At 37.3% G+C, this 26,197-nt stretch overlaps 1 protein-coding gene and 1 pseudogene across 1 annotated transcript; one reads left to right on the top strand and one right to left on the bottom strand.

Moving 5' to 3' along the window:
- Gm18851 (predicted gene, 18851) lies at positions 589-10,365 on the top strand (annotated as a pseudogene).
- On the bottom strand, positions 19,828-20,745 carry Vmn1r75 (vomeronasal 1 receptor 75). Its single transcript, NM_134207.1, has one exon. The coding sequence runs from the start codon at positions 20,743-20,745 to the stop codon at positions 19,828-19,830; it is 918 nt and encodes a 305-aa protein (NP_598968.1).
- Positions 20,746-26,197: the final 5,452 nt, after the last annotated feature.

The raw sequence follows: 26,197 nt of genomic DNA, 5'->3' as shown, positions 1-26,197 counted from the left end.
TTGGTTCCTGTGTTCTGATGGCTCTGGACAGGTCCCTCTTGGGCCAGAAATTTGAGCAGAAGCAAAGGTCTTATCTTTGCTCACAGGTGTGATGGCACTCATGGGAGACCAGTATTTGGGTATGGAGTGCTGTAATACAGGATCAGCCACAGGTGCTCTGGTATAGGAGCAGCTATGGGCACAGAAGAAAACCAAAGGATCCTGTCCCAGGCTGCTCCTTGGTTCCTGTGTCCTGAGGTCTCCTGGGAGGGAGGTCCCTTGGAGCAGAAGTGGTGTTCTTACCTGTGCTCACAGACTTTTCGGCACTCTTGGGAGACCTGCTCTGTCCTGGTGTTATTTGTTATGGAATGCTCTGGCACAGGATCTGTCTCTTCCTTTTTAAAGTTATAGTTTTGGACATTGCCAACTATTGAAACAGCTCCTAAAGTCACCATACAGATACTGAATTGCTATTTTTGAAACTTTCTGAGGATTCTTTCTAGAATGGCTTCACAGCTCAGAGAAACCTTTAAGCCTGAGTCACTACCAATAGACCTTCAAATAGACAGTCAAGGGTTTATTTGAAACCAGGATTCTGCTGTGTATTGTGAAGAAGAAAATTCTACCTCCCAAAGTGCTCAGCAAAACGTTCCATGAAATGGCAATGGATTCTTGGCAAAGCAGGAGGTACAAACATTCTGGGAGATGTTCACCTCATGTTTGAAGTCTGAAAAGCTGAGCAAGGATCAGATGATTTCTCAAGTGATCTTAGAACAATTTCTTATCACTGGGCACTGCAAGGATGAGTTTGCCTTGAAAGAGAAGTGAAAATCCATTGGCAGAATGATAGGGAGATTCATTGGGAGTCTGACTGATGCATGCTTGGAGCCTCCTGTCATGGTTAGTACCTGGTTTAAGAGTTGGCTTTGTTGGAGGAAAGGGACTCATTTGAATTTGGGGGGGGGGAAGGTCTGGTAGTTTTTTATCTTAGTGAGAATGTTCTCACTCCATCAAAAACCTTATGGAATATCCACTGACCTGATTTAGCATAAATGAAGCAGAAAGAAGACCATCAATTATTTTATGAAAATACTTAAATTTAATTTATTTATGTGATGGCAGAAACACTGAGGAGTTGACAATTAGGCAAGACTTTAAGGGTTTAGAGGAGGTGCCTTGGGTCTGAGACATGGCTGAGTCATGCTCCTTGTATTATAATCATGAGGACTGACCTGGAACCTCAGTACCCACCTAAATATATGGTTCACAGCACTTATCTGTGATTCCTTGGCCTGAGAGGGATAATTTGGGGTTCAACATCGCTACATGGCTTTCCAAATTGTTTACTACATGGCAATATATAGCCTATCTAGAAAACTGAGGTGACAGAATGATTGAGTATGTTTTCTGATGTTGAAATATGACTTTCATATGCATATTTAACACTCACATACTATATAAAATGCTTAGATCAATACTGGTGCTTCAGTGTAAATTTTCAAAATTAGAAACACTAAATAGAGATATAATTACATTGTATCTGTATTCAATGTTTAGATTTATGTAACTTTTTAGTCATTGACAGAAATGACCGAGGATCGGCAGGAGCATCTTGGTTCCGGGACTCCGCCAAACTTAGTCTGCAGAGGTGAGAGTGTGCACCACAGAAGCTGACAGCTTCTGGGACAGGTGGGAGCCACAGGGCTTCTGAGGCAGCGCCCTTTTCGGGGACCAGACATCCGGCCACCCTCCCGGCCAGAGGACAGGTGTCTGCCCGGCCCAGGAGGCTTTTGCCTCAGGATTGGCAGGAGCCATTTTGGTTCCGGGACTCCTCCCAAAATAATCTGCACAGGTGAGAGTGTGCACCACAGAAGCTGACAGCTTCTGGGACAGGTGGGTGCCACAGAGCTTCTGAGGCAGTGCCCTTTTCGGGCTCCAGACATCTGGCCACCCTCCCTGACAGAGGAAAGGCCAGAGGACAGGTGTCCACCTGGCCTGGGAGGCTTTTGCCTCAGGATCTTCAGGAGACATCTTGGTTCTGGGACTCCACTGAACTTAGTCTGCACAGGTGAAAGTGTGCACCACAGAAGCTGACAGGACAAGGCAACACAGCTTCTGGGAAAGGTACTGTCTTGGGCCTTCATCTTCAGCCAGGAGGAGGTCCAAACGCCAGATATCTGTGCACCTTCCCTGTAAGAGGGAAGCTTGCCTGCAGAGAGGGCTCTAACCACTGAAACTCAAGAGGAGAAAGCTAGTCTCCCAGGTCTGCTGATAGATGGTAACATAATCACCAGAGGAACAATCTCTAAACAGAGACAAATATAACAACTAACTCCAGAGATTGCCAGATGGTGAAAGGTAAACGTAAGAATCTTACTAACAGAAATCAAGACCACTCACCATCATCAGAACCCAGCACTCCCACTTTGCCCAGTCCAGGGCACCCAACACACCCGAAAAGCTGGACCCGGATTTAAAAGCATATCTCATGATGATGGTAGAGGACATCAAGAAGGACATAAATAACTCACTTAAAGAAATACAGGAGAATACTGCTAAACAGGTAGAAGACATTAAAGAGGAAGCACAAAAATTCCTTAAAGAATTGCAGGAAAACACAACCAAACAGGTGATGTAATTGAATAAAACCATCCAAGACCTAAAAAGGGAAGTAGACACAATAAGGAAAACCCAAAGTGAGGCAATGCTGGAGATAGAAACCCTAAGAAAGAAATCTGGAACCATAGATGCCAGCATCAGCAACAGAATACAAGAGATGGAAGAGAGAATCTCAGGTGCAGAAGATTCCATAGAGAGCTTCGGCACAACAATCAAAGAAAGTACAAAATTTAAAAAGATCCTAACTCAAAACATCCAGGAAATCCAGAACACAATGAGAAGACCAAACCTAAGGATAATAGGAATAGATGAGAATGAAGATTTTCAAATCAAAGAACCGGCAAATATTTCCAACAAAATTATAGAAGAGAACTTCCCAAACCTAAAGAAAGAGATGCCCATGAACATACAAGAAGCCTACAGGACTCCAAATAGACTGGACCAGAAAAGAATATCCTCCCGACACATAATAATCAGAACAACAAATGCACTAAATAAAGGGAGAATACTAAAAGCAGTAAGGGAAAAGGTCAAGTAACATATAAAGGCAAGCCTATCAGAATTACACCAGATTTTTCACCAGAGACTATGAGAGCCAGAAGATCCTGGACAGATGTTATAGAGACACCAAGAGAACACAAATGCCAGCCCAGGCTACTATACCCAGCCAAACTCTCAGTTACCATAGATGGAGAAACCAAAGTATTCCACAACAAAACCAAATTCACACATAATCTTTCCACGAATCCAGCCCTTCAAAGGATGATAACTGAAAAAAAAAAAAAAAAAAAAAAAAAACAATACAAGGACGGAAACCACGTCCTAGAAAAAGCAAGAAGGTAATCCCTCAACAAACCTTAAAGAAGACAGCCACAAGAACATAATGCCAACTTTAACAACAAAAATATTAGGAAGCAACAATTAATTTTCCTTAATATCTCTTAATATCAATGGACTCAACGCCCCAATAAAAAGACATAGACTAACAGACTGGCTACACAAACAGGACCCAACATTTTGCTGCTTACAGGAAACTCATAACAGAGAAAAAGATATACACTACCTCAAAATGAAAGGCTGGAAAACAATTTTCCAAGCAAATGGTCTGAAGAAACAAGCTGGAGTAGCCATTCTAATATCTAATAAAATCGACTTCCAATCCAAAGTCATCAAAAAAGAAAAGGAAGGGCACTTCATACTCATCAAAGGTAAAATCCTCCAAGAGGAACTATCAATTCTGAATATCTAAGCTCCAAATACAAGGGCAGCCACATTCATTAAAGAAACTTTAGTAAATCTCAAAGCACACATTGCACCTCACACAATAATAGTGGGAACTTCAACACACCACTTTCATCAATGGACAAATCATGGAAACAGAAACTGAACATGGACACAGAGAAAGTAACAGAAGTTATGAAACAAATGGACTTAACAGATGTCTACAGAACATTTTATCCTAAAACAAAAGGATATACCTTCTTCTCAGCACCTCATGAAACCTTCTCCAAAATTGACCACATAATTGGTCACAAAACAAGCCTCAATATATACAAAAATATTGAAATTGTCCCATGCATCCTATCAGATCACCATGGACTAAGGCGGTTCTTCAATAACAAAATAAATAATAGAAAGTCAACTTTCACGTGGAAACTGAACAACACTCTTCTCAATGATAACTTGGTCAAGGAAGGAATAAAGAAAGAAATTAAGGACTTTTTGGAATTTAATGAAAATGAAGCCACAACATACCCAAACTTATGGGACATAATGAAAGCATTCGTAAGAGGAAAACTCATAGCTCTGAGTGCCTCCAAAAAGAAACTAGAGAGAGCACACATTAGCTGCTTGACAACACACATAAAAGCTCTAGAACAAAAGGAAGCAAATTCACTCAAGAGGAGTAGAAGGCAGGAAATAATCCAACTCAGTGGTGAAATCAACCAAGTGGAAACAAGAAGAACTATTCAAAGAATAAGAGCTGGTTCTTTGAGAAAATCAACAAGATAGATAAACCCTTAGCCAGACTCACTACAGGGCACAGGGAAAGCATCCTAATTAACAAAATTAGAACAGAAAAGGGAGATATAACAACAGATCATGAAGAAATCCAAAACACCATCAGATCCTTCTATAAAAGGCTATACTCAACCAAACTGGAGAACCGGGATGAAATGGACAAGTTTCTAGACAGATACCAGGTACCAAAGTTAAATCAGGATCAGGTAAATGATCTAAACAGTCCTATATCCCCTAAAGAAATAGAAGCAGTCATTAATATTCTCCCAACCAAAAAAAGCCCAGGACCAGATTAGCTTAGTGCAGAGTTCTATCAGACCTTTAAAGAAGATCTAATCCCGGTTTTTCACAAACTATTCCACAATATAGAAACAGAAGGTACTCTACCCAACTCATTCTATGAAGCCACAATTACTCTGATACCTAAACCACAAAAAGACCCAACAAAGATAGAGAACTTCAGACCAATTTCCCTTATGAATATCGATGCAAAATCCTCAATAAAGTTCTCGCTAACCGAATCCAAGAACACATCAAAACAATCATCCATCCTGACCAAGTAAGTTTCATCCCAGGGATGCAGGGATGGTTCAATATATGGAAATCCATCAATGTAATCCAGTATATAAACAAACTTAAAGACAAAAACCACATGATCATCTCGTTAGATGTGGAGAAAGCATTTGACAAAATCCAACACCCATTCATGATAAAAGTCTTGGAAAGATCAGGAATTCAAGGCCCATACCTAAACATGATAAAAGCAATCTACAGCAAACCAGTAGCCAACATCAAAGTAAATGGTGAGAAGCTGGAAGCAATCCCACTAAAATCAGGGACTAGACAAGGCTGTCCACTCTCTCCCTACCTATTCAACATTGTACTTGAAGTCCTAGCCAGAGCAATTCGACAACAAAAGGAGATCAAGGGGATACAAATTGGAAAGGAAGAAGTCAAAATATCACTTTTTGCAGATGATATGGTAGTATATATAAGTGACCCTAAAAATTCCACCGGAGAACTCCTAAGTATTATAAACAGCTTCAATGAAGTAGCTGGATATAAAATTAACTCAAACAAGTCAATGGCCTTTCTGTACATAAAGGATAATCAGGCTGAGAAAGAAATTAGGGAAACAACACACTTCTCAAGAGTCACAAATAATATAAAATACCTTGGCATGACTCTAACTAAGGAAGTGAAAGATCTGTATGATAAGAACTTCAAATCTCTGAAAAAAGAAATTAAAAAGCTCTCAGAAGATGGAAAGATCTTCCATGCTCATGGATTGGCAGGTTCAATATAGTAAAAATGGCTATCTTGCCAAAAGCAATCTACAGATTCAATGCAATCCCCATCAAAATTCCAACTCAATTCTTCAACAAATTAGAAAGGGCAATCTGCAAATTCATCTGGAATAACAAAAAACCTAGGATAGCAAAAACTCTTCTCAAGGATAAAAGAACCTCTGGTGGAATCACCATGCCTGACATAAAGCTGTACTACAGAGCAATTGTGATAAAAACTGCATGGTACTGGTATAGAGACAGACAAGTAGACCAATGGAACAGAATTGAAGACCCTGAGATGAAGTCATACACCTATTGTCACTTGATCTTTGACAAGGGAGCTAAAACCATCCAGTGGAAAAAAGACAGCATTTTCAACAAATGGTGCTGGCACAACTGGTGGTTATCATGTAGAAGAATGTGAATTGATCCATTCCTATCTCCTTGTACTAAGGTCAAATCTAAGTGGATTAAGGAACTCCACATAAAACCAGAGAAACTGAAACTTATAGAGGAGAAAGTAGGGAAAAGCCTCAAAGATATGGGTACAGGGGAAAAATTCCTGAATAGAACAGCAATGGCTTGTGCTGTAAGATCGAGAATCAATAAATTCGACCTCATAAAGTTGCAAAACTTCTGCAAGGCAAAAGACACCGTCAATAAGACAAAAAGACCACCAACAGATTGGGAAAGGATCTTTACCTATCCTAAATCAGGTAGGGGACTAATATCCAATTTATATAAATACTCAAGAATGTGGACTCCAGAAAACCAAATAACCCCTTAAAAAATGAGGCTCAGAACTGAACAAAGAATTCTCACTTGAGGAATACCAAATGGCAGAGAAGCACCTGAAAAAATTTTTCAACATCCTTAATCATCAGGGAAATGCAAATCAAAACAAACCTGAGATTCCACCTCACACCAGTCAGAATGGCTAAGATCAAAAATTAAGGTGACAGGAGATGCTGGCGAGGATGTGGAGAAAGAGGAACACTCCTCCATTTTTGGTGGGATTGCAAGCTTGCACAACCACTCTGGAAATCATTCTGGCGGTTCCTCAGAAAATTAGACATAGTACTACCGGAGGTTCCAGCAATACCTCTCCTTGGTATATATCCAGAAGGTGTCCCAACCGGTAAGAAGGACATGCTCTACAATGTTCATAGCAGCCTTATTTATAATAGCCAGAAGCTGGAAAGAACCCAGATGCCCCTCAACAGAGAAATGGATACAGAAAATGTGGTACATTTACACAATGGAGTACTACTCAGTTATTAAAAAGAATGAATTTATGAAATTCCTAGGCAAATGGATGGACCTGGAGGGCATCATCCTGAGTGAGGTAACACAATTACAAATGAACTCACACAATATATACTCACTGATAAGTGGATATTAGCCCAAAACTTAGGATACCCAATATATAAGATACAATTTGCTAAATGCATGAAACTCAAGAAGAACGAAGACCAACGTGTGGACACTGTGCCCCTTCTTAGAATTGGGAACAGAACACCCATCAAAGGAGCTACAGAGACAAAGTTTGGAGCTGTGATGAAAGGATGGACCATCTACAGACTGCCATATTTAGGGATCCATCCCATAATCAGCTTCCAAACGCTGACACCATTGCATACACTATCAAGATTTTCTTGAAAGGACCCAGATATAGCTGTCTCTTGTGAGACTATGCCGGGCCTAGCAAACACAGAAGTGGATGCTCACAGTCAGCTATTGGATGGATCACAGGGCCCCCAATGGAGGAGCTAGAGAAAGTACCCAAGGAGCTAAAGGTATCTGCAACCCTATAGGTGGAACAACATTATGAACTAACCAGTACCCCGGAGCTCTTGACTCTAGCCGCATATGTATCAAAAGATGGCCTAGTCGGCCATCACTGGAAAGAGAGGCCCATTGGACTTGAAAACTTTATATGCTCCAGTACAGGGGAATGCCAGGGCCAAAAAGTGGGTGTGTGTGTGTGTGAGGGTATGGGGGACTTTTGGGATAGCATTGGAAATGTAAATTAGGAAAATACCTAATTAAAAAAAATGATCAAGGTGGTAAAATGTTTTCAGATACTCCATACATACATTTCCAAAGTTCATTGTATAAACCACTTATCTGTGCTTTAGATTTTTTATTTCAGATTTTGGTGGGTTTCTTTGTTGGGTTGGTTATTTTGACTCTTTATTTTTGTTGTTTGTTTCTTTTATTATTTTTGTTCTGCTTGTTTTGTCATTTGAGACATTGTAGCCCTGGCTAGTCAGGAACTCAGGGAAGTGATAGTCCTCTGTTTCCCAGGTGATGTATTCAAGGAGTAGACTACCATACCGGGCTGTTTATTTGAGTTTTTTAAAAAGAATATAACAAGTTATTTCATAACTTGTTTTGGTTCACATTTCACTCCTTTTAGCTTTAAGTTGAGAATTTTATGATTGAAACTGAATTCTAAGTATACTGCTGTCATAATGCCTAGTGCCATTCCTAAAGCAGAGTCAGTATGCATCTTGTACAGACAAATTATATATATATAATATTTGTGGAACTTATTTCAGTCATGTGTATTTTCTATTAATCACCCAGTAATAGATAAACTCCACTCAAATTAGAGCTATGAGGTTGAAGTTATGTTTAGTCAAGTGGGTTTGTCTGGACTAGTATTCAGTGGCATTCACAAAGAATTATAGGTCTTAGAAATAAAGCCCACTCACACAGCAAAGGGAAGAGACAGATAGGAAGAGGCCACTGAGGACTAATGGCTGGAAGTGGACAGAGGGAAAGCCTCAGCTACCGGAGAATGAAAATTTCTGATATCTTGGATTCCATGACAGAAAGTAACAATTGTCAGTCTGAAGCCAGAACTCCAGTATGACAGCTACTGCAGAAATAAAATAGAGATCCTGAGGATTCCAGACAGAAAATAACAATTATGGATCACATGCTAAAATGTAGAAGATTCTTCTAGGTTTGCAGCCACCACAGAGAAAGAACATAGGGAAGTCAAAAGTTCTGGGCACACACTAACAGCTCTATGTCCTGTGGGCAGCTTAGGGGGTGAATATAAGAAACTGCAAAGGGATGAAAATTGAAATATGTCAGTGTAGTGTTAATCTTTTGTTACTAAAAAATTAAGCTCTATTAGGACAGTTCACTTCAATGGATAAGAGGGGCTCCAGAGATGGGAGACCTCAGGGGATTCTGAGTCAGACAACGTATGGGCTCCCCCAGGCCTTCCTTTCTTCTAGACTCCCCCTGTTTTTGCTTTGTCTTGCCTAACCTTGGTCTCCTTTCCCTAAGCCAGCAACTTTTGTAATAGTTGCAATATATTCTGTGAGATGGGAGACAATTCCCGAAACAATGAGCAACATTTCTTGAAGGGAAATATCCTTACTTTTCAGGATGGCCTAACTTAATATGATCTGTCTTTATTGTACTGACCTGATAAAGAAATTGTTTTACCAAAGTTCTCAGGAAACTTACCTTGTGTTCTCCTCTAGAGAGTGACTGAACACTTGCAAACACAGAATGACTAGTGACTTCATAGAACAGAATTTGTGAGTACCAGGACAATATCATTAGATAGAAGGGCTAGACCTATGAGCTAACCCATAGTCCAATAAGCCTGGGCAAGCAGGTTGAGGACAGGTTTTCTGTCAGCCACAGATTCATTTACAATCTTCACTTTGTTTACAGGTTTGAGTCTCCAAGTAGGGGCAAGAAGCCCTCTTTTCTGAGAACATGTCCTTAAAAGATATCATTAAGCTTTTGAAACAATGACAATCAGCAACAACTCCAACTCTGAAGAATGAAAGGGCACCCTTGCTGATACCCAAAGACATGTTTTTGGCAGCAGGTAAGTCTGGAAAGCTGCACAGAAAAGAGGTGTTGTATGGGGATCACATCTGGGGCAATTTTATAGAATATCTTCTCTCCACAGGATATACAGTAAAAATGGCTGCAACTCTCTCTGGAGTTGTTGTGAAATAAATAGTGGTGTTAATAATCCTGGAAATGAGATGGATCCACTTATCATCCAAACAGATCAATATGTTGAGCCTGAAGAGGGTACTGTTTTCTGTGAAATTCCCCAGGATGATGGAAAAGCAAGTCAAAGCACCTTGTACAGTCTGAGAGGGCACATTCTTCTGAAGCTATTCCTATGGAGGTACAACCTGGATTTCTCTATAAGCCAGGCCCAGCTGAAGTCAATCAAGATGGTTGAAACACTTACTGGGGTGCTAGTAAAGTAGATCGTGGTGTTAGAAGTCCTTCAAATAAGTTGGACTCTCGTTTCCTTATCCAGAGAGAGGATTATCCTGAGTCTAGAGAGAGAGGTGTTTCATATGGAGTCATTGACTATTCTTTAAGAGTAACTCAAGGCACTTCCAGGTCCACAGACATGCCCCTGAGGGCACCTTTTTCTGAAGATGTTGCAGTGGAGGTACTAGGATATGAACTTATTTGCCTATAATGCTGAACCTAATCCAAAATTCTGTAATAACCTACATTTTAGAATCTTGAAAGATTAAAAACGGTAAAATATTCACAAAATTACTATATAAAAATTTTTAATATTGAAACCAAATCATCTAATTGAGGAGGCTTTTGTGCCTGGAGAATAAATCATGAGCAAGGGAGTCATCCTGAGTGCTAGGTCCAGCACAAGATATGGAACAACAACAGGAACTTCATTGTAGAAATGCATAATTTGTGTTGGTGTTTATTCCAGCTGAGGTTCAAAAGCATGCATAAAAACAATTTTTAACTTATCTTTAGGATAGTGATTATCAATTTTATTTAAAATGGTGGTATGAAATAGGCCAAATATCAATATTCTGCAATAACCAAATTAATTGCTGTTTAGAACAAGGAACAGACACTTTGTCAGGTTCTTAAGACACAATTTTTGTTATAGTTTTTCTAAAATATACGAATTTATCTTACAATTCTTTATTAACACCATATCAGCCTTAATAGGATGTTAAAACTTTGCTTTGAGGCAAAGAAAGATGATTTTACATTAATGTTTTCTCTTGCCAAAGAATTGCTGTGGGCACATTTAATAACCATAACTAAAATAAACAGCTAATGTTTAATTACCATTGATTATAATTGATAACAATTATAAAAGCTTCCTTTATTTTCTGCAAAGCCTTTTGTTCTTTCCCAGTTAATTTGTGTCTCTTAAGATAACATCCGACAAAGGTTTAAGTCACTTTAAGACCTTAAGATGAGGCCTTAGCCAATTAACATCTCCTGGAAGCTTTTGAAAATAAAATTTTGAAGCAAATCAATTTTTCATACTTAGATTTTTCTTTACCACAATTTTATAGTATAACTAAAACCATAAATATTAAAAAGATATTGCCTCTGAATCTTTTCTGGAGCAACAGCTATTCCCCAGAACTTTAAAGCTCATTGTGTAAGAGCAAAGATTTGAAGTAAACTTCTCTTGAGAAGCATTAGCTAATAAAATACTTTCTACTTAGAAAACAATATATGCTGAAAGATTCAAACTCTTAGCTTCTTGTATTGAAGCAGAGACAATAAAAATTTTTCTTACATAATGTAAATCTATATTAGCCATACCTAGAGGTAAAATTTTCCAGTAATTACCAGTTCACTAGAAGCAAACCCTTTACAAATATCAGGATGCAAAGGAAATACAAACTTTTAAATCTATAATAACTTTACATGAAGTAGGTAAGCCAGATTGTAATGCCTTTATAAGTTCTACAGCCTGATTGACCTTTTATAATCTTTGAATTTAAACTTTATTTAGAACAGCATCTGGATAGATCTGCAACAGTGTTCTTTTTGCTAAAAGAAAATTCCCCTGGAGGCAAGGAGAGGCAAGTTTTAAGAACTTCCTTAGGCACAGTTTGCAAGACAAAAGAAAGTCACAGGAGCCTCACTGAGGCTGCTCTGAGCTTTGTATGGCTGTATGGCCACAGAGAGCTGTATTAGTGCTCTCATAAGATGATTACTTTTGTAATTATCTTAATTAACAATATATGGGTGAGTAGAAAATCTTAAATTTTCTATCAAACTGCAAGCTGCAGTCAATGGAACATTGGCAATTTTAATCATAATTTTTAAATTTCTTTTGCAACATAAGGATAATATCTACAACTTTGGGAAAGCAAAACCCAATTTCAAAACAATTTATCATCTTAAAAATCAATATTAGAAACATCACTATCATGTTATGACGTTTAGCTGCCAATTTATACCTATGAATGCATGACAGTGCAAATTTTAATGTTTCATTAAAGAGACATTGTTTTAAATCTTATCTTTAAGTCTACCTTTTAGGATAAGAATCACATTAAATATTATCTCAACTAGAAGTATCCTTAGAGGCCTAGATTTTTGGCCTGCTTTATGCCACATGTTTGAAATACTCCAAACCTGAGTTACCAATTTAAAGCTGTCTTTCTACCAATGTTATACCTTTTAAATCATACCCAATAACTTATAAGCTAATATTCTATGATGAAGACTCGCAGAGCATATTATACTTTTAAGATCTGTAAAAAACAAATTAAGTGGCTACAGGAATCCTATAAATTTAGACCAATCAAAGAATTTTACTTTTTCTAGCTATATTTATAAGATAAAAAGGCACTTCATCATTTGCTAAACACAATAATCACGATTGCAGAGAATTTTCTTGGAAAAAACTATATGCTTATTTGCCTTTAAACTAAGAGGTTGCAGACTCCTTTTCTTTAAAAGCAGTTTTTCCAGCAGTGGCTCTCCTGCTGTGCTTGATTCTTGGCTTTAGTGTGGGCCACTCTCAGGCTTTGCTGAACCAGCAGATAACGTCTTAGCCATTTTTATTTTCCAACATGAAACACAGAACATTCAGTCATTCAAACAATGAAAGAAAACATACATACAAACATAAAATTCAATTGGATCTAAAAGATCAAGGTGATATTTATAGCTCCAACCTATTGTCTATTGCTTCTCATATGGGAACACTACAGTTCTTCAAGTGTCATCAAAGGTTGTAAAAATATGAGCTCCTGAGATGAAGAAAAGAACCAGAGAGCAGAAAGGTAGAAACAGATGTAATAATGAAGAATGAATATGACACAAGTTCACTATGCAATATCTTCCTATGAACAATTAATATGGACTTTAAAATAAAACATGTTTAAAACCTATCATCACAGCCCATGTCACATTTGGCTCATTTTACTCACTTGACAATCTCCATGACTCCAGCTCCTCCATGCCATATTTTTAACTCCCATTTTCTAGAAGCTTCATCAAAATACTTTAAATATGTAAAATTATATTCTTCAGATACATTTAGCTCTTCAAGAAAATACGTCTGGATTCCTAATTTTCCTGAGAAACTACCATCACATTTAATTTATAATAAAAAATTCTTTTTGTGCAAAGAAGACATTGGTCTAGGCTGCAGTTCCTGCGAGTATATATACACTAGTAACCCAGTACCTTCAGTATAGAAGCTAATAGCTGTATCATCTTCATGTTGGCAAGAAAAAACAACTGGAAGCACAGGAGGAAACATTCTAATGCTAGTATCATTCTTTCTGTCCTTTTTCAAAAAATTCTTCTCTTATATATTACTTCCTGACTACGGTTTCCCCTTCTTCATCTCCCCTTCTCCAATCTATCCCCAGGATCACTCTGTCACTCTGACCCATCAACATACCTCCTGCCTTCTGCCAGAAAGATCTGGTCTTCCAGGGACATAACAAAAAGTTCACAAGAAGCTACAATAAGAACAGGCACATCCCATCTTATTAAACCTGAACAACGCAACATAATAGGAGGAGAAGTGTCCCACAAGCAGGCTAAACAGTCATGGATATACTTTCGAATGGAATTAGAAAAAAAATATTTTGAGTAAGGTAACCAAGACAATGAAAGAAAAACATTTTATATACTCATTTATAAGTCAAAATATCTACATCTAAGCTGTAATGTAAAAAGTAATCATGCTATAATCCACAGACCAAGAGAGGCTAAGCGGCAGAATGTAAGCATCTCCCTCCTTAGAAGGCAATAGAGAAGTTTTTCTATTCTATTTCCTCCCACTAAAAGGCTTCCTAGAAGAAGACCAAACTACTCAACCATAACAAATATGTAGAGGACATATGTCAGACTCCTATAGACTCTTTAATCATTAAAAGCCCAGAGACGTCTCAGTCAGGTAGGTGATTGCATAGCCTGTCTTCTCATGGTGTCCCTGAAACCCCTTGTTCCCATGATTCTTTGCACCCCTCCTCTGCAGAATTCTCTGAGCTCTGAGTATGTTTGATTCAGTAACTCTACATCTGTTCCTATCAGTTTCTGGAAGAAGTCTTTTTGATCTCTTTGATCTCTCCACTACAATTTGGAAGCAAGAAAAACAGCATGTCTAAGGTTTTATGGTTAAGTTTGTGTCCCAATCCGTCCACTTGTGGCTTTGTCTGGTTACAGATGAGGGCCAGTTCAGGATCCCTATTCTCCATTTCTAGGGACCTTCTAGTAATAGATCCTGTGCTGCCCTCATAGGTTCCATGAAATTTCTACTGCACTAGATTTCCACCTAACACCCCAAGATCTGCCACCCTCAATTTTAGTCATTTATTCCAGTATTTTCTCCCTCACCTCAACTTGATGACTTCTTCTGTTCCCAATCCCTTTCACCCTCAGTCCACCATCTGCGAAATCTATTCTAATTCCCATTGCTAGAGAGATTCTAACATTCCTCCTTCAGCATTCCTTGTTAATTATCCTCTTTATGTTTGTGGAAAATAGTATGATTGTCTTTTGCTTTACAACTGATATCCAATCATAAGTGAGTACATACTGTATTTGTCTATTTGCATTTGGTTACATCACTCAAGATGCTCTTCTGTGAATTCTCACCAGAGGAAGACCGAATGGTTGAGAAGCACATGAAAAAATGTTCAACATCCTTAATCATCAGGGAAATGCAAATCAAAACAAACCTGAGATTTCACCTCACACCAATCAGAATGGCTAAGATCAAAAATTCAGGTGACAGCAGATGCTGGCGAGTATGTGGAGAAAAAGGAACACTCCTCCATTGTTGGTGGGATTGCAAGCTGGTATAACCTCTCTGGAAATCAGTCTGGTGGTTCCTCAGAAAATTGGACATGGTACTACCGGAGAATCCAGCAATACCTCTCCTGGACATATATCCAGAAGATGCCCCAACCGGTAAGAAGGACACATGTTCTACTATGTTCATAGCAGCCTTATTTATAAAAGCCAGAAGCTGGAAAGAACCCAGATGCCCCTCACAGAGGAAATGTCTGTGCAAGACTGCACTACCACCAATATTGGAGGATTGTTTCCATTGCTGGTTATCCTTGCCAGCATTAGCTATCATTTGTGGTTTAGATTACAGCCTTCTAACAGGTGTAAGCTGAAAGTTCAAAGACACTTTAATTTGCATTTTCCTGATGCTTGTGGCTGAGGATATAAGGGTACTGAAAATTTCTTTAAATGCTTCTCATTCTTTTGAGATTCCTCTTTGTGATATGTTCATAGAAACTGGATATTGTTTTGGAGAAGTCAGTTATGACATTGTTATGTGTCATTGTGATACCTGGACTCAGGGCCTGCAGACCTCACCTCATCCTTTTTCAGTATGTGACAATGGTGAAGGCTTCTTGGTCATTTTAGTAATAACATGAGGATAAAGCAATGACACCTAGTGAGAATTCAAAGTGTCATTGCTATGTCTATTTTTTCCCTAAAACTTTCTTTTAAGTCTTGATTTTTGAGAGTCTCAGATTATAGCATTTCATAGTTTGGGTGCTATATCAACTCTTCTGCATATTCATCAACTGCTATCTTCTCCAAAACAATATTCTATTATAACAAGGGTCCAAACTATAGGTTTAAGTGTGGAAAGATGGATACAGAAAATGTGTGGTACATTTACACAATGGAATACTACTCAGCTATTAAAAAGAATGAATTTATGAAGTTGTTAGGCAAACAGATGTTTCTGGAGTATATCATCCTGAGTGAGGTAACCCAATCACAAAAGAACACACATGATATGCACTCACTGATAAGTGGATATTATCCCAGGAACTTAGAATACCCAAGATACAATTTGCAAAACACATGAAACTCAAGAAGAAGGAAGACCAAAGTGTAGATACTTTGTCCCTCCTTCGAATGGGGAGCAAAATACCCATGGAAGTAGTTCCAGAGACAAATTTCAGAGCTGCGACTGAAGGAAGAACCATCCAGAGACTTCCCCACCCGGGGATGCATCCCATAAACAGCCACCAAACCCAGACACTATTACATATGCCAGCAAGATTTTGCTGACAGGACCCTGATATAGCTATCTCTTGACAGGCTATGCCAGTGCCTGGCAAATATAGAAGTGGATGCTCACAGTCATCTATTGGATGGAACACAGGGCCCCCAATGAAGGAGCTACAGAAAGTACCCAAGGAGCTGAATAGGTCTGCAACCATATAGGAGGAACAACAATATGAACTAACCGGTATCCTCCAGAGCTTGTGTCTATAATTACATATGTAACAGAGGACAGCCTAGTCAGCTATCAATGGGAGGAGAGGCCCTTGGTCTTGCAAAGATTATATGCCCCAGTACAGGGGAATGCCAGAGCCAGGAAGCAGGAGAGGGTGGGTTGGAGAGCAGGGCAGGGCTAGGGTATAGGGGACTTTTGGAGAGGAAACTAGGAAAAGGGATAGCATTTGAAATGTAAATGAAGAAAAAATCTAATTAAAAAAACAGCCACAATAAAACACAGAGGAAATAATGTAGAAAAAGGAAAAAATAAATTTTAATATAAATAAGTAGATGTTTTGCCTTTTATCTCAATATGTGCTAAATAAACTTATTTAATAAATAAATAAATATAAATAAGATGCTCTTTGTAGTTACATCCATTTGTCTGCAAATTTCATGATGTCATTTTTTTTTTTTAGTAGCTGAGTAATACTGTATACACATGTATGTATAAATAGGCCACTTTTCTTTATTTGTTCTCCAGTTGAGGGACATCTAGGGTTTTTTTCCATTTTCTGACTACAAGGAATAAAGCTGCTATGAACCTGTTTGATAGAGAAAGTGTCTTTGTCGTAAGATGGGGTATCTTTTGGGTATATGCCCAAGAGTGGTATAGCTGGGTATACCAGGTACACTGATTCCAAATATTCTGAGAAGCAGCCGTATTGACTTCCAGGTGCCTGTACAAGACTGCACTACCACCAATATTGGAGGATTGTTTCCATTGCTGGTTATCCTTGCCAGCATTAGCTATCATTTGTGGTTTAGATTACAGCCTTCTAACAGGTGTAAGCTGAAAGTTCAAAGACACTTTAATTTGCATTTTCCTGATGCTTGTGGCTGAGGATATAAGGGTACTGAAAATTTCTTTAAATGCTTCTCATTCTTTTGAGATTCCTCTTTGTGATATGTTCATAGAAACTGGATATTGTTTTGGAGAAGTCAGTTATGACATTGTTATGTGTCATTGTGATACCTGGACTCAGGGCCTGCAGACCTCACCTCATCCTTTTTCAGTATGTGACAATGGTGAAGGCTTCTTGGTCATTTTAGTAATAACATGAGGATAAAGCAATGACACCTAGTGAGAATTCAAAGTGTCATTGCTATGTCTATTTTTTCCCTAAAACTTTCTTTTAAGTCTTGATTTTTGAGAGTCTCAGATTATAGCATTTCATAGTTTGGGTGCTATATCAACTCTTCTGCATATTCATCAACTGCTATCTTCTCCAAAACAATATTCTATTATAACAAGGGTCCAAACTATAGGTTTAAGTGTGGAAAGATGATCAGAAGCCTTCAGTTGGGTAACTGAGTGTGGTCTGGTGTAAGTGGATCTTACTGGCTGGATCTGTCCATATCAGATAGCTGGCAGCATTGCTTTTCTATGAATCGTGTGATTTTCACATGTGATTTAAATCCTTGCCATCACTCAGGGAATGCCTTCTCTCATAAAGTCAGAAATTGTTCTTACTTTATTTTTCAATTTTTAATTCTTGGTTAGGAGTAATTGCTTTCTTGTTTTTCTGCAATGTGGATTTATTAGTTACTTCTATTCCTATTACAGTCTCTGACTATTTAGCATTTAAGAAAATTTTAGTATTTAGAAAATAGGCAGTATTTCACCAATATAAAAATTGTTTTAAAATTTTGTTAATGACAGGCCTTAGATATCCTATGTGTACTCCCATTTGAATAGTTGGAGCCTGAGACTCAAGGTGATTTGCTGGAAGGAACATGAGAACTGATGCACAAGCAAGGGATCAAGTTCAAGGGCTGAGAGAGTTGTTGAATGAGAGATGCTTTTCCTTCTATAGGCATTTTCCCTTGAGTGGATTACCCAGGTAGTTTACATCCACCACTTCCCTTTCATTCTCTTTACCTCTTGTTTGGCAGCACTCCAGCCATAAAGGGAATAAAAAGCACCCAGTCAATTCAACATTTTTTTTGTCTTTTATTTCATAATGCATGCTGATGTGGTTAATATGGGAGGAAATGTAGATGCTAACCATAGTGACATTTGAGATGATGGCCGGGATTCTCCACATTTCATAGCTTTCCCTTGCTATGATGACCTGTGTCAGGCAACAGGAGTTTGATGTTTTGTGTCCTCACTTCCACTGTGTCTTAGTTACTACAATAACAGGGGCATTTCATCCACTAAGTGCATATAGTAACTCAGTGTCAGCTACTTGGGCAACTGGCTTGTTTGTGTTTAAGACATTTCCTCTTCTCACTAACTATATGGATTTAGTTAGGATTTTTGTAGTCTTGTTAGCATTTAGGCCAGAAGAGAACCCCCAGAATGAAACCATAGTTGGTAGAAAGCATTCTTAGTAAATATTATGGCGGTTACCTGGTTACCTTTTCTTTTCAATAGAGATCTCAATAAACATTGTAGTACTTTAAATATTATGAATGACAGGCCAGTTTTACTACCCCCTAATAAGTTCTAAGTTGCCTTGTTTATTTTAATGGTTTGCATACATTTTTGTTGCACTGATAATAATGATTTTACACCTACACATACTTTTACTGCAAGGTTTAAAATAAACTTTATTCTTATGGGAAAAAATGAGGCTGAAGAGAAGGTTTTTTTTTTTTTTTTTTTTGGAGATCACTGTTTTAATCTTTTTTTTTTTTTCACCAGGGCCAAAAGAAATGGGAATGAGTGGGTAGGGAAGTGGGGGGGAGGATATGGGGGACTTTTGGGATAGCATTGGAAATGTAATTGAGGAAAATATGTAATAAAAAAATAAAAAATAAAAGAAGAGAAGGTTTCATACTTCAGAGCACTGACTGCTCTACCAAAGGCCCCAGGTTTTATTTCCATCACTCACTGGTGGCTTAAAAGTATCCTAAGTGGTACAATGCCCTTTTTAAAGCTTTTTAGACATTTCATGCATGTGGTACACAAATTTGCATTCAAGAAAAACACCCATTCATAAAAAATAAAAATGCACACCCAGAGAGAGAGAGAGACAGACAGACAGACAGACAGAGAGACAGAGACAGAGAGACGGAGAGACAGAGAGACAGAGAATCATATTTTCTTCTGAGCCATAGAAAATGTCTGGTCTCCTAGATGTATTTTTCTCAAGGTCACCTGTACTTTGACTAATATCACATAACATTTTGTTTAATATGATAATCACATAGATTTGAAAATTGCTTAGTATTCGATATCAAATTTTGTAAAAATAAATGCTATGATAAAATGTCTATTGATCACTCCACATAATGAGAGAGTCACTTCCAAGAAGCTTGATGTTTTCAAATTACAGTCTTAACATTTTACAACAGATCAAACAATATGCCAATATAGAAGAAAAATTGACCACAAGATCTATGTCATACATGGAGGAAGTTACCGCTTACCAAAGCAGGGTAAAAATGGGCTGGAACTAGAGTTCATGTTGCTAATGATAACAAAGGGACAAAATATGGGAAAGCATATTTCTATAAATGTAAGTACACTTACCCCCCATAGCATTGGATATTTGGAGTAGGTTGTCAAGATGACCACTATGGAGGAGAATGAGTAAGAGAGGACAAATATGCACATCAGGATGAGGATAGTTTGTGTGGCTCTGTCTTCAGGAGAGTCTTTTAGAGCATGCTGAGCACTGTGGATATGTTTGACTTGTCTTTTATGTCTGTAGAGGACACTCACCATAGAGACACTTGAGCAGGCCATGAGAGTCAGACACAGAGCATCAGAGAAGCACAGTAATAACATATATAGTGCAGTTGCCACATTGCCTGAAGCAACCCATGAGCAGTACCCATAACTCATGTTAGTCACATTTTTCTTGTAACTGGGGCCTGACACTCTTGCTGGAGTCAAGATGTTTAGAAACAGGTGCAGAAGCCAACTGACTGAGCAGCAATGACCAATGTACTTGGTGGCTCTGTGCTTGAGTGTCAAACACCTGCAGTTGCTAGGGTTGATAGTGATTGCTTGGAAACAACTGAGTAGACACATTGCATAAAGGGACATCCCCCTTGTTATTCGGCATATATACACTATCAATTTACATGCAATATCATCAAGAAAATCCTTAAGTCCACAATCTGACATTGCCCGTGGAATGCCTCTTGAGATGATAGACAGGCAATTGGCAAAAGTCAAGTGCTTTAAAATCAGATCTTTGGGCATTAAGTGTTTTCCAGTGAGTATCAAAAAGATGTAATGAAATAGTATTGAGGAATTGCCAAGTATTCCCAATGTAATCTGGGAGAAGAGAAAAATTCCCATTGCAAAATGCCTGGTAGCCATTCTCATTTCTTTTTAAAACTAAACAAACTTATTATGGTCAAGAGATCAGGTAAATACTTTGTCAGTGTACATTGTTTCATGGGGTTAGCTAAAATGATATATTAATCATTTATGTGCATTTATATGGCTTTTTCATTGAAGAAGAATGTCTAAAATGTTCTTTTATTATCTAATATTTAAATGGAAAGTAGTGTATATGTTTACTAAAGAAGGTTTCCACTGGGCAAGATGCCACATGTCCTTTAACATAGCAATCAAGAGATATAGAAAGTAAGAAATATGAATTTGAGGCTAAGCTGGCCTACAGAGTTAGTCCCAGGATAGCCAGTGCTTCATAAAGGAAAATCCCATCTTCAAAAGCCCTACAAAATGATTCATGTTTTTATTGTTTTTTGTCTAAACACAATAATTTGTGGTAAATTTGCAAAGAAAGAATTTTATAACATGTAATTATTTTAGAAATTAACTTGAATCATAATTTAAAATTTATCAAAAGAAATAACAGAAAGCATTTTCAAATTATACTTAGACATAGTAGTAAAATGTTCAAAATATATAAATAATACTTTAAATTAATTTTTATATTTGTGTTCAATTATTCGTGTGCTGAGGGTGTTTGCATGTGAGTGTGAATGCCAACAGGACCCAGAGTTTGAGATCTACTAGAGCTGGATTTTTAGTTGGTTGTGACTCACTGAAAGGGACTAGGAACTGAACTGAGATCCAAAGTAATAGCAGGATGCATTCTTAAACATGTACTCATCTCTTTATCCTCCAAAGAATATTCAAAATTAAATTTGGAAAAAAAACCTAAAATATAAAACAAGTGAGCAATGTGTCATATTTAAGCTAAATCTACTATTAACAATTTGGATGGTCAACATGTGTGTAAAATGGGGGTCAATGTCACAAATAATTAAGGAAAGGCATTGCAGATATACGAATCAAAGTTGTGATAAGAGATCATCACATCCAGGGATAACAGATATTAGTCAAAACAAATTAAGATAAATAAAAGCAGGAGTGAAAGTGGCAGAGCATAGGGTGAAATAAGAGTACTGTGTAGACTTATATGTTGTAGCTACCATTCAAATTAGTAATGGTTTTCTTCAAACAATTGATAAATTATTGGCAAGTTCCAATTATACTGTTATAAAGATCTGGGGACGTAAAAAGATCCAAAGCCACAAAGGGAATGAGCAGTTTTGAATGAGAAGGATACCTGAGAGGTCTGGCTTTCCCCGACGTTACCCAGCTGAGCTCCAGCATTTCTCAGGAAGAATTCGGGGAACACCAGGGCCAAGAAGTGGGAGTGGGAGGGTGGGGGAGTGGGTGGAGGAGCATGTGGGGGACTTTTGGGATAGCATTGGAAATGTAAATGAAATAAATACCCAATAAAAAAAAAGAAACAATCAAAATTTTGTAATTGAATGTTTAGTAGGTCTTGGTGGTCAGAACTTCTGATCATGTGTAAAATGGGTAAAATAGATATTCACCTGCAGAAAAACAGGCTTATGTTTATCATCCCTGACCTTGCACAAAAATTAATGTTAAATTATTCAAAAAACTGAAATGCTAAAACTCTTCATGAAAATTGTTAGTACTACAAGACAGAGTAAGGGGCAACAGGTCTCAATAGCACAGAAATTGCACCAAGAATTAATGAGTGGAACTACATAAAATGAAAGTCATCTGTGCTTTAAGAGAAATCAACTGCTGAGTGAAGATATAACCTACAGAGGGGGAGAAAAAATTTGACTTCTGTACTTTTGTTAGGAGCTTAAAACCTAGAATGTATTAAAGAAAATAAAGATTAAACACCCTTTTGGGGAACATTCCTGTCAACGGAGTAATGGAATGGGCAGAAATTCCTTTTAAAATAATGTGCAGTGAATTCATCTTTAAAATGGTCAACATATTTAGCCTTTCAGGAAATTCAAATTATAAACACTTTGAGACTACATTATGTGCCTTAGAATGATTATTATCAAGAAAATAGACACTAACAAATGCTGGAAATGGTGTGGGGAAAAGGAATCATCATTCTATACTGGTGGGAGGGCATAGTGCTACATTCATTATAGAATTAAATACTAAGATTATTTGAGAAATTAAAAACAGGATTACCATGTAATACAGCCATATAATTTCTGGGCTACACCTGAAAGACTCTATGTCCTACTACAGAGATGGTGGCACATCCACATAAGCTGTTGCTCTATTCACAATAGCAAAGAATTGATGTTCATCCTAGATGGTCATCAGCAGATAATGGAAGTATGGTATCACTACACAGTGGAATTTTGTTTATCTGTAAAGGAAAATGAGATCATGAAAAATATTCAGGAACTATACAGACTTGCAAAGAATTCAAAAAGGTAACAGTCTCAAGAAAGCAAAAATCATATGTTCATCAGAGACATGTCCTTATGAACGTAAGGGGAGAGAAAGTGATGATTATAAAAACTGAAAGGAGATCAAAACATGCAAACAAAAGACATGGAAATAGAATCAAGGGGATGTTAATACAGAAAAGATGACATTAAAGTGAAAAGTATTATAAAGGATACAGAGAGATACTGGGTAGTGTCAAGAGACTGGAAAAACAATGTTGAAGAATATAATCAAAAATAAATTTGTTTGAAAATATAACGAAACCTAATAATCTGCATGGTAATTAAAAATTTAAAAACAAAACCAAAAGAGAATTATGGTTATGAAGTAAATTTTGTTATTGGATAATGATAATTCAATCAATGCGATCTTACATACTTACACTCAATACTTAAAATTAAATGAAATTGTCATGTCATTTCTGCATTATTTGTCTTCTATGAATTTTATTTTATTGGAAGTACTAGGGATTGAACCCAGAGTCTCATGCATAAAAGACCAGCAGTCTTGTCCTACTCTTTCAATAGGAATTTTAAATCAGTATGTTATGTTGTAGAAGAATTAAATTTGCAATTCTTATTTCTTGGTGGTACAGCAGCTATGTTTTTATATTGTTCTAAGATTAATTTGCAGAAAATAGTCTTGCTTGTGTTCCTGAAATTTTGCTTGAAGAACATGGCATAAATATACATTCATCTTTGCTTTATAAAATATATTCTGAATTTTAAAAGTTTTATTCCTAAAAGAAATGCATTTTCCAAGACTTATGCTGTATTTCTTATGCTCTATTAATTTTGTTACTATTATAAATACCTTTCTGAAAGAAGTTCTTATAGTGTCTATGCCCTGAGCATATAAAGTACATTTTCATATGGAAGAGGAATTTCTATTTCAACCATTAACTCCATTTTTAAAATGATTTAAAAAGATTCAAAATCAGGGTCTTGAAAACATATCTCCTTAGTTACTTCCAGAGCAGAATCACTCAAAATAGCTGAAAAGCAATCATTCCACCCATCCATCAACAAAGAACTGAATGAAGACAACAAAGTGTATACATACAATGACATTAATGACATTTGTCCTTTGAAAACACAGTTGATAAATGCTGCAACATAGGTAAGTACAATAGTGTTAAGTGCTATGTCTAGTTATACTGCTATTTGTTTTTGTCTAGCTCTTGTAACTACAGTGAACAACTACCAAAAACACAAACTGAAATTATGAAAGGCAGCAAGCATGCTCATCAGGTAAAGGTCCTTTCAACAAAGAGCAGTGACCAGAGTCCACCAAGGGTCACACATGGTAAAAGGAGAGAATCAGCTCCCAAAACATATCTTCTAACTTCAACACAAGTATGCTGTTTTAGGTGCACATGCCCTCTCCCAAAATAAAGGGATCATTTAATGAAAATTGAAAGGAGAGTAGAATAATGACTGACAGGATGCAAGGAGAAGATGATAGATGTTTGATTCATGGGCAAAGGGCTTCAGATTTGTGATGAAACTTTCTGGAGATCAGCTGCGGAACAATAGGATCCTGTTTCCCATGAGTGAACTATGTAGTCACAGTGGGTAGCATAATAAATATTTGTATTTTGACTTTGGTTTTACCTTTAACAATAAAGGCATTGTGTTTAATAAATGAGAAGTTCTTGTTATGTTGTATGATATGGATCTACACTGATGACAGTCAACCGAATAGGACACTTAGTATAGGTTTGTGATATAAAACTTAGTGTCCCAATGATGAGTTTGAATTTTTTAGTCTCTAAGGATGATTTATAATTGGATAAGAGTATAATATAAGGGGGTTTTGTTGTTGTTTTGGGCTTCACTTACTAACAGCAATCCTTGGCATCAGGAAGATATATAATAACATCTGAAACATCAAAAGTGACTATGTCAATAGGGATAGAGAAAGCCAAACACCAGTGTGTATTTTCCAAAAGTGTACCTGCCTAACTCTTTACATCAAAAGAACACAATATCTGCAGGACCCTCTACCAGGCAAACTAAGGGTTTATTTAGTGAAACATAAAAGTAAAATCAGGAAAACATCAGACATATTTTAGAATAGTTTTTTACCAAAAACTTTAAGCAAACTCCTAGTATGCATTCACTCCTTTCTTGTAAAATTCACTGAATTTTTAATTCTTATTCTCAATCTCCCATAAAATTCATTTTTCCTCATAGAAAATCGCACAGTACTTCTCTTCTGGGATTGTTGATACAATTTTAATTACTGGAAACTATATTCGATACAATCCATTCCTATACTAAAAGAATATAAACACAAAACCAGAATGTAGTATTGTTCTGAAGTATATAAATAGTTGAACAGGACAATTGAAAAGAATAAAATACTTCCAGTTATTTAGCATAAGGTGGGGATGTAGATCATGGCCTGTCTAACCTTGAAAGTCCCTGGATCTGAAAATCAGTGCCATCATTAAACAAGGATGAAGAAACCAAAGAAATCTTCATTTAAAAAGTAAAACTAGGATGACATGGAGAGAGAGAGAGAGAGAGAGAGAGAGAGAGAGAGAGAGAGAGAGAGAGAGAGAGAGAGAGAGACTAAGTGAACAAAAGAAAGAACAAAATGAGATAATGTCAGTGTTAAGAGACAGAGGATTGGAGGCAAGTCTTCTCTGCCCTGTGTTGAAAATCGCTGCAATTTTCCCCAAAATTACATTCAAGTTCCCACTTCTTAAACAGAACCCGAGTTCCTTTTCCTTATCCTATCAATATCTTGAGTTTTTCTTCCTTCCCTCCCTTCCTCCCACCTCCCTCTCTCTTGCTTCCTCTCTCCCTTCTTCCCTCCATTCCTCCCTCTTTCATCCACTCCTTTTCTTCCCTCCTCCCTCCCTCCCTCCCTTCCTCCCTCCCTTCCTTCCTTTCTCTCTTCTATCATTCTTTTCTGCAACAGTGATTTTGAAATAAGTTCTTAATACATACAGACTTTAAATACAGCTACAATTAAGAGATACAGGAAAAAATAAGATGCTTTGGAGAGCACACGAATGGCTTCTCTAAGCATTGCTTTCTAACATCTTGTTTTTACT

Source organism: Mus musculus, chromosome 7, assembly GCF_000001635.26.
Source record: "Mus musculus strain C57BL/6J chromosome 7, GRCm38.p6 C57BL/6J".
Taxonomy (NCBI): Eukaryota; Metazoa; Chordata; class Mammalia; order Rodentia; family Muridae; genus Mus; species Mus musculus.
This window is presented reverse-complemented; position numbering and strand designations above follow the sequence as displayed.